At 37.2% G+C, this 12767-nt stretch overlaps 1 protein-coding gene across 2 annotated transcripts in view; it reads left to right on the top strand.

The window, feature by feature from the left end:
* The window catches only part of WDR43 (WD repeat domain 43), a 44555-nt gene extending 33611 nt beyond the window's left edge, over nt 1-10944 (top strand). Inside the window, exons 12-19 of one of the 2 annotated variants that reach the window (XR_009054616.1) lie at nt 1367-1453; nt 2050-2081; nt 3077-3140; nt 5218-5331; nt 5843-5912; nt 9173-9222; nt 9323-9911; nt 10625-10944. Coding sequence is in view for 1 of the 2 variants with exons in the window: in XM_057741043.1 (XP_057597026.1) it covers nt 1367-1453; nt 2050-2081; nt 3077-3140; nt 5218-5331; nt 5843-5912; nt 9173-9222; nt 9323-9514 (609 nt within the window). In the remaining variant the exon portion in view is untranslated. Of the gene's footprint in view, nt 1-1366; nt 1454-2049; nt 2082-3076; nt 3141-5217; nt 5332-5842; nt 5913-9172; nt 9223-9322 lie in introns of both variants that reach the window. The other variant, XM_057741043.1, reaches the window with a different exon arrangement.
* Nucleotides 10945-12767: the final 1823 nt, after the last annotated feature.

Here is a 12767-nt window from a genome sequence, read left to right as displayed (position 1 = left end):
TTTGCATCTTGTTATTCTGATTATTTGAAAATGAAAATATTAGGACAGTCCAGACCCTCAGTTCCCCAGTGATTATGTATAAAAACTTTTCTTTCTTTTTGCATAATAAACTTTGTAATTATGTCAGAGATAGTTTTTTTTTAATTTTTGGCTGCCTTGGGTCTTCATTGCTGCATGCAGGCTTTCTCTAGTTATGGAGAGCGGGGGTTACTCTTTGTTGCAGTGCACAGGCTTCTCAGTGCACTGGCTTCTCTTGTTGCGAGAGCACAGGCTCTAGGCACGCGGGCTTCTGTAGTTGTGGCACACAGGCTCAGTAGTTGTGGCACACAGACTTAGTTGCTCTACGGCATGTGGGATCTTTCCGGACCAGGAATCGAACCTGTGTCCCCTGCATTGGCAGGCAGATTCTTAACCGCTGTGCCGCTAGGGAAGTCCCAGAGATAGTTTTTAAATAGTACTTGATAGATTTAGAAGGGCTTGGTGTAAAGATATTTTTACAAGCAAATAAAATCCGTAGAGAATTCTGAAAGGGTATGTTAGGACCATTAAAGTACGTTGAAAATGTCTGTTTTGCCCTGCAGTACATCTACTGTTTATGTCCTGAACATGATCTTTATAGCAACAGCAGCCCCCCAAACATAGCATGCACCAACCATTAGGGAAGTTCCTCTAGTAGTAAACACTTTTGAAAGATAAATATTTAAAAGTATTAAAGAGGAAAGAGGTATCTGGATTTTGAAACCTGAAAGGACTTGTTTCCCACCCTCTCCTATAGATGAAGCATCTCTGTGGGGTTTGGAGAAATAGAAAGGCCTGCCAGAATTTGCACGAATGTGCTCTTATCTCCTTTTCTATAATATAACGTGGGGTGGAGACTGGGTTTCAGCCTTAAATGGTTTTAACTCAAGCACTCATTATGTGATCTTTTGATTGGCTTAAAATTTTATCAGAAACATTTAAAAGGTATGTCTCCTTGTAAATGTGATTATAGTATGTTTTGCTCACTCTTGTGTGGATATGACTAATTTCATAAAAACAAAGGTTTGAAAACTTCTCTAAAGTGGTGTATATATCTATACTTAAATGTCTGGAGGTATTCTTTTTTGTTTTATATCAAAAATTAGCTTATAAGAGTTTAGAAATTGTAGAGCAGAAACTTGTTTGATGGAGTAAATGTCCTGTTACTTGAAGACCGTACTTGTCTTATAGCCATAAGACATAACGTTCTCCACTTAGTCCCAACTTTTATTTGCTAAAATTCACTTGGTACTTTATTGCTTGGTTTTTAAGATCATTTTTACTGACAGTATTCCCTGTAGTGTCCTTAGTTTCTGAGTATGCTTATTTACATTTTTTTTCCTCACAGAAAGTACTTCAAACTAGGAATTTAAACCTAATAAAGAGAACTGTATTAAGGATGCCCCTGCATGCTGTTATTCCGTTGTTGCAAGAGGTAACTGAGTACGCTTTTCATTTTAAGGTCCTGATGCTATGACTCAAAGACAAAATCCAGTATTTAGAGAAATGTATTTGCAGTATGTAAGCAAGCAGGGTATTTAGAGGGGATGATAGACCATCACTAGAGCTACTCAGACAAAATTTGTCTAACTTGGATTTTTTTCTATGTATTTTAAAAATTGAGATATTATTTACATACCTTTAAGGTGTATAGTTCAGTGTTTTATAATATATTATAGATTGTGCAATTGCCACACCAAAAAGAAATCCTGTACCCATTAATCACTCCCGATTTGTCCTTACTCCCAGTTTCTGGTAACCACTAGTCTATTTTCTGTCTTTGTGTCTATTCTGAACATTCATTCACATACATCCTAGCCTAGGTTTTTATCAGGTAATTACTTTTATTTTGGGCATGTATTCCTAGATTATGTTAAATTGGTTGAACATTTAGGAGTTAGGGAATTTAAGAATAATGATTTCCTAATACAGTCATTCTTTTCCTTTGTTCTTATGGATGTTATTGTGGGAATTGATAGAGATTGGCTGCCTCTGAGGTACTGTTGCTAATACTGTTTTTCTCCTCCTCAGCTTACAAAGAGGTTACAAGGACATCCTAATAGGTAAGACGTTTAGGCAACTTAAATTGCTTTGATTTTATAAATATTTTAAATGTGATTGTTTAAAAGCAACAGTGTCTGACAGCATGAAATTACAGGTGAAACTTGAGGTAGCCTCAAATTCTTACTAATAAAACTTTTAAAGTGTCAAATATTGCTCTCTGCACTTTCTTTAAATTGAATGATTCTTATTTCTAAGATTATATTATTGTTTTTTTCCTTCCTTTAGAAAATTTGAGGTTTTTCGGCTTTATCATCAGGTCATTTAGTGGGTTAGTCTTATTTAATGATTGAGGCCTAATCATGATATGTAAAACTGGCCATTTGTAGAACTTGGTCAGCCTCTGATAGTTGCCAAGACACTATAGGGAAAGATTTTATATAACTAAATTTTGTGGGTCTTTTTTGTTAATTTGATGATTAAATATTTAGATAGGGTGTTGATATCTCAAAGATCTAAGCTTGTACTGTAGTATTATCGTTGTCTATAATATAGTTTTTCTTTTCTAAGTTTTTTTTCCTGATAGGCTCAGTTAGCCTTTGGAGCTCACAAAGGAAAGCTAAAGATTGCATTAATGAGGCCCGGCTTACATTTTTGGTCTCTATTTGTCTTTTGGTGTTGGTGTGGACGTCTTTTGCTGTTTGTACCTGATGACGAGTATGATGGGCTCAGATATCATGAGCATAAAATGCAGAGTCAGCTGAGCCCAGTTACTGCGTTGGTATCAGCTAATTACGATGTAAAGCATTGGTTTTATATCTGGAGTTGAATTATTTTAGAGGAAGGGATTTTTGTTCTGTTACCTAGTCCATCCTACTACCCCCTACCTTCCCCAAAAGATTTGTGTATTACACAGACCTCACGTAGACCCAGAGCAACAAAGAAAGGACTGTCATACAGTGGTTTATTTATTTGAGTCGTTTTCTAGATCTTTATAACTTCATTGTGTTTAATTTTCAATTTGTGACTATTAGTTGATTTGTATTTTTTTTTCCAGTGCTGTTTTAATGGTTCAGTGGCTAAAATGTGTGTTAACGGTCCATGCATCCTACTTATCCACAGTAAGTCTTTTCAGCTGTAGTTGGTGAATAGTTGGGCTTTGATAAGGATTATAAACTGATGGCTTAACAAAACCATTTTCTCTCCATCTACCCTTCAACCACCAGCTGCTGCTTTTAAAGATTTTGTTTTTTCCCCAGGTGCAATGTCATATTGTCATCATTTTTAGCTTTTATAAACTGGTCTTTTTTTTGGCCCAGATTTTGAAAGTAATATATGTTCTGTAGAGAAACTTGAAAAATACAGAAAGGAGAAAAGTTACGTAGTAGCCTTCAGATGTTTTTCTGTATACATAACCTATTTAGCAAAATTACGTTACGTTGTATGTCTCTCTCCCATCCCCTTCTAAAGCTTAGTAGCTTTTTGAAGTTTATATTTATGCTGACATGTCTGTCTTATCTTGTCTCAAGAGGAAAATGGGTAGCTTGTGATACAAATGCAATAAATATCTAAAACCTGACTTTTTGCTGGAGCTACTGTCAGCTCTTGATTACCTATACAGGTGGAAGGGAGGGAACATAAAATCTTAAAGCAACACCAGAAAAGAAACAGCTTTGTATGTCACAATATGAGTTGGGTTATTGCCACATCATTAATTTAGTTATAGTTTAAGCTAGAAATAAAATTATACATTTGACTTTTTCTTTTATTTGATTATCTAGCACCTTACAATGGGTTTTCTTAAACGATTTTAGTGGATAATTGAAAATTTTTAATTACTTGTTAAACTATAACTCTTCCTTTCTTACACAGTTTCACCAAATTCTTGCCTGATCACTGTCCCTTGTTCTCTGTCTCAGGCTCCTTTTCCTTCAGTAGTTTGAGATAGGGGAACCTATTGGATAACCTGTTCTGAGTTCGGCAGTTCGTTCTTTGTATGTCTGTGGAGATCTCTGTCAGGATGTTAAAATGGGGGAAGAAACAAGAAACAGTAAGAATGCATATTGGGTTTCCCTGCTTACAGAAATCTTGGGAGTTGAATTGGGGGCAGTGGCATGGTGATGGGCATGGAGCGATCACCACCAGCATAGGACGACACTCATTTTGTGACCTCATTGAATTGCTTAGAAGTGAAAAGAGCCCTAGGAGGACTTAAAATGAAATCCCTTCTGGAATCAACTCCTAAAGTACAACTACTGGAGTAGTAGCTGTATAACATTCTAGATCAGGGCAGAATAGACCGTGGAAGTACTGTATAGGGTGGACTCCACAGCCCAAAAACAGTTCTCTCTCCTCAGAAAACAGTGCTTTTCTTCCATCTTTCCGTCATTTCTTCCTTCCTTATCAGATATCTTTAAGTACCTTCTCTAAGTCAAGGACTGTGCTAGGCATGGGGGCTTTAGTAATGTACAGACACTCATTTTTACTGTTAAAGTTTAACATTTGAATGTAACACTCCTATTTACTCCAGTGTCATAGATAGGAGGGCAAGTAAAGCCTAATGAAAGGGCAAAGAGTGGGGTCCCTGTTTCTCCAGCTCTGGAGGGACAAATAAAATAATTTCCTGCTTTAATTTCTGAATTATAACTCAGAGGATTCATTAACAGGAAGTTTGTTTGAAATACTGTAAGGTCAGCTTTGTATTCTGTCACTTTGTGCTGCTGGTCTCCGGAAACTGTGAAAAGCTTCCTCTAGCTGCTGGGGCCTAATGGTAGAGATAGATAATGTGATATCATCAGAGAGGAAGTTTCGGGGTGAAGCCCTTTTTAGCCCAGAGGTATGTGGTTGAGGGTACTTTTTAGTTAGTGTCTCCTTTAAATTGACCTTCTCTGAAATAGTATGATCAACGCAAAGATGTCCCAGCCTGCAGTTTGTCTTACCTTACAGTTTCTCCTTCTGACCTTGTATCATTATTATTTTTTAAAATGTGTTAATTTTTTTGCTGTTAGGACAGTAAAGGCCTCTGAAAATTTGAGGTGTTGCTAGGCTATGTGACAAGCAGTCACTGCTACTGAAAGTGCACACATTTGCTTGGGGCTGAATACTCAGGCATATCTGAGCATGATTTATATATTTGCTATCTATGTTTTATTATAATAGTATCAAAAAGTATCTTTGTTTGTTTGTTTTGTTCCTTAGTTGCCTGACCTGGTACCCCAGCTGGGGACACTGTACCAGTTAATGGAAAGCAGAGTAAGAACTTTTCAGAAACTTTCCCACCTTCACGGAAAGCTCATCCTTCTAATCACGCAAGTGAGTAAATCAGATTGTTTTGTGCTAAACTTTTGAATGTGATAGGAATGGAGAGAGGAATAAGGATTGTTTACCTGAATGTTGAAAGTGCCCTATTTCAGTAAAAAATTGGTAAATCAGGATCTAGTCTTTAACTAGGAAATGTTATGTATTTGACAGTAAGGAAACTTAGTTGTGCCTGTGTCAACTTTAACTCAGAGGTTCTCACCATCATGTTTCAGTTGTTAATACAGTTAGAATGGTTGTGGTGCTGTGAACAACAAGTCACAGGGTATTTCTTTAGGTTTTTGTCACAGAAAGAAATTGGATTGCCTTAAAAGTATTTTCAACTTTTGTAGAGTAATTCTTTCTTTCTTGTATTTGACGAGCTTACCTTTTGCCCTGTATTTGATCTTCATTGTATTGAGGTCATCCGTTATAGTGGTCGAGGATGAGTTTACTGTTGGGGAAGGTTGTGATACTTGAGATAAACTTACACTCCATTTCACAATAGCACTTGCTTATCTTTCAGGTTACAGCGGCAGAAAAAACAAAGGGACCAACTTGTCCTGCACAGAAGGCAAAGTTGGTGTATGAAGAAGGTAAGGCTTAAGAGTGCGTAGGCTAAACATTTAGTCTTTGACATTGACTCAGTTATGTGACTTTGTAAAAATATCAGTGTGAGTAAGATTGTGCTTTGGCACACCTTCCCTAATAAAATGGGCAAGCTTGTAGCAAAACTGGCAAAAATGTGATCAAATAAAAAAAGAGAAGGCATAAATATAATACAGTAACAAAAAAGGGCATTTCAGTATGGAAGAGATTTACATAGAAGAACATTATGAACAAACTGTGCCAACACAAAAAACCTGTCTGGCACAGGTAATTTCTTGAAACTTCAGTGACCAAAATTGACAAGTTGTTGTATAACAAAGGGAGTCCAACTTGAGGATGGAAGATGCCTTGGAGGACTGGGGGGGGACTCGATGGGGGGGAGTCAAGGAAGGGAGGGAATACGGGGATATGTGTATAAAGACAGATGATTGAACTTGGTGTACCCCCCAAAAAATAAATAAATAAATAAAAAGTAGAAACCTTGAACAAGCTAATAGCTTTAAATTGATTTAATCAAAACCTTTCCACACAGGGTACCGGACACATGTTTTATAAGTGACTTTCGTCAGTCTTTTAAGGAAAAAGTCATTTTTGTCATGTACAGATAATTTAGGCATTTTATGGATCAAAACCAGACAAGTATAGTCAAAAAAATAGCATTTCAGGCCATCAGATTGATTATAGAAGTGCTCAAGTAAAATAATACGTCATTACCAAGTAGAATTTATTTAAAGATTGTAAGATCATTTAGCATCAAGAAGTATGTTAATGTAGTTATTACCACGTTAACAAGTTATTGTGAACACTATATTACTTTGATAGATACTGAAAAATAATGTGGTGAAATTCAGTCTTTGTACATCTCATTATTTTATAATTTAAGCAACCTAAGAATTTAAAGGAATTTCCTTAATCTACATCAAACATAAAGTTTAGAAGCATTCCCATAATAATGTACCTTTTATTGCTTCTGGATATCCTGCCTTGTACTTTATGAAAGAAATGAATTCCAGAACATTGGACCTTGCAGTTATTAGTCTTCTCCACATAGAAAATACAGCAGAATTTACATTACGTCATTAAGATATGCAAGTAAGCAAGTTTAGTGGATACCAAGATCTAGCAAAAAGGAATTGGTAGCATTATTATGTCCCAATAGTGTATTTATGTCCATAATGTCCCAGTCAGAAAATGTATTAGGAAAAAAGATCTAATTCATAGCAGCAACCAAAAACAACTAAGTACCAGAAATACCCCTAAAAAATGAAACACAATCTCTTTTTTTGTTGTTGTTGTTGTTTTGTCTTGTTTTGTTTTTGCTAGAGTGGACCTTGATGTCATGTATTTATTTATTTTTAGGTTTTTTTTTTAATTAAAAGTTTTTTAATTTAAGTTTTTCTTTTTAATTATTTTTGGCTGCTTTGGGTCTTTGTTGCTGCCTGTGGGCTTTCTCTAGTTGTAGCGAGTGGGGGCTACTCTTCTTTCGGTGTGCAGGCTTCTCATCGCAGTGGCTTCTCTTGTTGCGGAGCACGGGCTCTAGGCGTGCAGACTCAGTAGTTGTGGCTCTCGGGCTCTAGAGCACAGGCTCAGTAATTGTGGTGCACGAGCTTAGTTGCTCTGTGGCATGTGGGATCTTCCCAGACCAGGGCTCAAATCCGTGTCCCCTGCATTGGCAGAAGGATTCTTTTTTTTATATATATAGATTTATTTATTTATTTTATTGGCTGTGTTGGGTCTTTTTTGCTGTGTGTGGGCTTTCTTTTTAGTTGCGGTGAGTGGGGGCTACTCTTGGTTGTGGTGTGCGGGCTCCTCATTGCCGTGGTTTCTCTTGTTACGGAGCATAGGCTCTAGGCGCGTGGGCTTCAGTAGTTGCAGTACATGGGCTCAATAGTTGTGGCTTACGGGCTCTAAAGCGCAGGTCAGTAGTTGTGGCGCACAGGCTTAGTTGTTCCTCGGCATGTGGGATCTTCCTGGAGCAGGGATCGAACCCGTGTCCCCTGCATTGGCAGGCAGATTCTCAACCACTGCGCCACCAGGGAAACAAAATATAGAGAAAACTATAAAATATAACTGAACCTGAAGAACATAAAAGCATACCTGAATTAATTAATTACACTTTTTGTGATTTTTTTTTCCTCCTTTTATTGAGATATAATTGACATATAACATTGTGCTTGTTTTAGGGGGTACAACATAATGATCCTGTGTGTATATATTGTGTGAAATGATGATCACAATGTTAACATCCATCACTGTACAATTATAAATTTTTTGTTCTTGTGATGAGAGCTTTTAAGATTGACTCTCTTAGCAACTCTCAAATAAACAATACAGTGTTGCTAACTATGGTCACCATGGTGTGCATTAAGTAAGTACCCAGGCCTGACTTATCTTATCTTGGAAGTTTGTATCTTTTGACCTTCACCCATTTCCTCCACTCCTCTCTGCCACCTCTGGCAACCACCATTCTGTTCCCAGTATCATTGAGTCTGGTTTTTGTAGATTCCACATGTGAGTGGGATCATACAGTATTTATCTTTTTCTGTCTGACTTATTTCACTTAGCACAAGGCCCTCAAGGTCCATCCCTGTTGCTGCAAAGGGCAGGATTTCCTGTTATTACATGGCTGAATAATAAAACATTTTGTGTGTGTGTGTGTGTATCACATTTTCTTTATCCATTCTTCCAACAGTGGACACTTGAGTTGTCCCATGTTCTGACTATTGTAAATAATGGTGCAACGAACATGGAGGTGCACTTATATCTGAGATCCTGATTTTGTTTCCTTTGATATATATTTAGAAGTGGACTTAGTAGATCATATGGTAGTTCTATTTTTAATTTCTTGAGGAGTCTTTGTACTATTTTCCATGGCGGCTAAACCAGTTTACATTCCCATCAACAGTGCACAGGGGTTCCTTTTCTCCACGTCCTCAGCTTAGCTGTTTTTATGTGTGGGGTTTTTTTTTTGATTATTTATTGAAGTATAGTTAATTTACAATGGCTTAGTTTTTTAAATGGGATTTTGTTAGGGTTTTGATACTTCCGTCCTGCTCAGTGAGATCTTGATGGTATGATATAATACATATGCTTTTATGCAGGTAAGAATATAAACATTATTCCTTCTTGGATGATAGCTGAATGTATTTCTGAAAATGAATTCAGGAATCCGATTCTTTTTGGTTTTCTGGGCTGTGCCCTCTGCTTTGATCACAAAATTAAAGCTGAGTGTCCCCCTTCTTTACAGAATCTTCTGAAGAGGAGTCTGATGATGAAATAGCAGATAAGGAGTCTGATGTGAGTAATTTTGTTTCCTGGTACATAAATTTACCTTATATCTTTGTACTCTAAGAATGAGGCCTTCAATCATGCTTTCCTTGCTTAATATTTCTACCAGGATAACTGGGATGAAGATGAGGAAGAGAAAGGAAGTGAAAAAGATGAGGATGTTGATGAAGAGAATGAAGAGGAAGAAGAGGATGCTGAAGAAAAAGATGAAGAAAATGCTGAGGACAGAGATGTGGCAAGTGAGAAGGAATTAAATGGAGATTCTGATTTAGATCCTGAAAATGAAAGTGAAGAGGAATGAACAGAGAAGAACAAGCCAAACGAACTGTCAACTGGCTCACCTTTCCCACTGCTGCCGAGTTCTCCTATGGAGGGTTGTCTCTGTGACAGATGCCAAGGACCGCTGCACATTTCCAAATTCCTAAGGGTGGCTTCCATGCCGCTTAGCTGTCCTGAGCACCCCAGACTTAACTGTGTAAATAAGAGAGTTTCATTCAAATGTTAATAAACTTTACACAGTAAATAGATACATTTTCTGCAATGTACTGACATGAGTGTCCAGTATATGGTATATTTTTATAATGTAATATCCTAGTATGATTGGTAATGCCAAGAATTGACATAAGTGAAGATAAAGACATTTCCCATGTAGGGGTTCAAGAACTGGACTTTTGTGAAGGAGTCAGCTCTTATCTCAGGTTGGTATCTTTCATCACATCCTGATATGAAGCAGCACTAGTGAAAAAATTTTAATTTGGTACATTTTCATAAAATATGAAGGGATAAACTAAAAACAAGTAAAAATGATTGTGATTAAAAAATAATAAAATCACCAGTATCCCTAACTTCTCTATTAATTGTGGTAATCAGATTTGAGTCGGATTGAATATTTGGAGTGCTTCCCCAAAACAACCGCTTATTTTTTCAGCTGTCATGTGAAATATTTTTTTAAAACAAAAAATTATGATAATTGAAAAACTAAAGAATTAGCCATATTAAGGACTTTTCTTGACTGCAAGTTGCCTGTAAAGAATCATCAGTGTATAGATTTAGAAGTGCTCATTACCTGCAACTTTTTAAAAAAGATTCAGTTATAGCTGCTTTTGAAGAGGTTTCCATTTTTATTTAAATTACTAATGGATCAAAGAACAATTGTTTATTTTTCCTCTTTGGTTTTAGATATTAATGATAACCTTGTTGGAATTTTTTTCCAAAGAAAATATTTTTATAATTCTGTAATTTAATGTGTTCCTTTTCATTACCCACTCTTCACAGTGTTAGGGTATGTTTACCTTAAAATAAATCCAACTCAAGATTTTTTATGTATGTATAAAGAAGTATTTTGGTGTGCTACAAAAGCCTTTTCAAATTATCAGTAATTTTTTTCTTTTTTTCTTTTTTTTTCTTAAAGAATGAACCAGTATTTGCTTAGTGCATTCTAGGGAACATGCAGATGGAAGCTCAACTCTGAGAAAGGGCTGGGGAGATGGGTTTATTTTTTCCACCTGTGAATATGTAAAACATAAAACCATTATCTCTGAGGGACTTCTGACATCGGTGGCAGACAGATTGCTGTGCTCAACTGATAGAGCTGGAGCCATATAAGTATCTTGGGAAGGTTAGAGTCAGCTACTGGTGTAATGTATAGTTATATTTGTCTATAAATGGAGCTGTTTATGGCAATTTAATACCATTCTCTTTGTAAAGTGAATAAATATTCATCTTTACCCAGTGCTTGTCTTGTGGTATATATAGGGGAACATAGCCACAGAATTTGGGCTTGTGATGTGAAGATTTTAAAAAGATGATCTTACTCCACTAGCATTAATAGGTAAATGCTTTCAAGGCTTTTTGGATAATCTAGAATTTGTATCGAAGTGAAGGAACCAAGAACTTGGTTAGAAGCTCGTGGCTGTTTCTTGATGCAGCCCCACCTGGCTGGGCCGTGCCCCGACAGCCCAAGGCTGCAGTGGCGGTCACCAGGGTCCCCATGCCTGTGCGTCAGGCCCTGTTCTGTGGTCTGAGTCAGATTTCCCCTGCAGCTGACTCTACCTAGAGAACTGTACTATTTTGTGTTTTAGACAAATCCAGAGTTAAATTACAAATTTGTTACAAAATCCATTTTCTAGTTTCAGGGTATTCCACTCCTAATCCAGACAAAGTTTTGAGTATGTGGTGGTGTCTTTTTTGAGATTAATTTCTCTTCCTTGCTTTTTTATTTTGAAATAGTAATCCTCTGTCCATGATCAAATCAAGGATTACATGTTGTATGTGGTGGTCATTGCTTTGTTAATCCAGAATGTTCCCCCTTGTGTGTGTGTTTCATGATTTTGATATTTAAGTAAGTCCAAATAAATTAAGCTGTTCCAGAATGTCCTAGAATCCAGGTTTGTCAGAAATGCTTCCTTACGATTAGATTCTGGTTTAAATGTTTGTGTCAAGAATACTAAATAGGTGGTGATATTTGAGATTAGTTTGTGAAAATAAATTCTTTGAGTATAGTTGGTTATATTAGTATGCTTTTATGTAAGTAGATGTTGAGCCTTCAGGTTTCGTATTTTTGGAGCCTTAGTGCAGAGGGGTGTTTGAGGGTCAGAAATGGGATCTAGATAGTGAGACCATTCGGGTACATTGATGCTATATATATAAGGCTGTTATAATTTTTGTGGAGGTTAATCCTCAACAATGTACATTCATTCATTTGACAAATATTTATTGACTGCCTACTCTGTGCCAGGGATTATTTAGTTGCTTGGTAGATATACATCACTGAATAACAGTGAGTGACGGTGAATAATTGCTTAATAAGGACCTTACGTTCTATCAGAGAGAGGTAGGCAGTAAACAATGTATAAGGTATAAGGAGTAAATAAACTACATAGTAGGTTAGAAGATGGTGACTTATGGGGGGAAAAGAGTAAGGGTGTTAGGATGGGGGAGTGCAGTTGCAGAATTAAATGTGATCAGGGTAGGGGTTATTGAGAAGAGATCTGAACAGAGAATAGGAGGACGTGAGGAAGTTAGCTAAGTGGCTATGTGTGAAAGTGTTCTGGGCAGAGGAAACAGCATGAGCAGAGGCCAGCACATGTCTGGTGTGTGGAAACCACGAGAGGAGAACAGTGTGACTGGAACAGAGTGAGAAAGGGAGGATGTGAGTAAGAGGGATGGGGACTTAGGCCAGGGTGGTAGTTACGGACTTGTTGATAATTGGTTGGTTTGGGGGATTGTTTCGTTTAGAGTAAATGGGATTTCCGAGAGGTGTGAGGAAAAGGTAGGAGTCAGGTGTGAATTTGCTAGAGCACCACGATAAAACTGGGTGGAGCAGCTTTGGGAAGGGAGATGAGGAATTGGACTGGGGACTTGCTAAGTTACAGATATCTATTAGGAATGCGAATCCATACCCAGTTGATTTGGGGAGCGAGTTTGGATGGAGGTAGAGATCTGTAAGTGTCAGTGAAGCCACAGGACTGGGTGAGTTTCTCCAGGGAGTGAGTGTGCATAGGAAGAGCACCCAGCATGGGAGTTAGAGAGGAGAAACCCCAAGGGACACAAAG

The sequence above is a fragment of the Hippopotamus amphibius genome, chromosome 7 (genome assembly GCF_030028045.1).
Source record: "Hippopotamus amphibius kiboko isolate mHipAmp2 chromosome 7, mHipAmp2.hap2, whole genome shotgun sequence".
Lineage (NCBI taxonomy): Eukaryota > Metazoa > Chordata > Mammalia > Artiodactyla > Hippopotamidae > Hippopotamus > Hippopotamus amphibius.
This window is presented reverse-complemented; position numbering and strand designations above follow the sequence as displayed.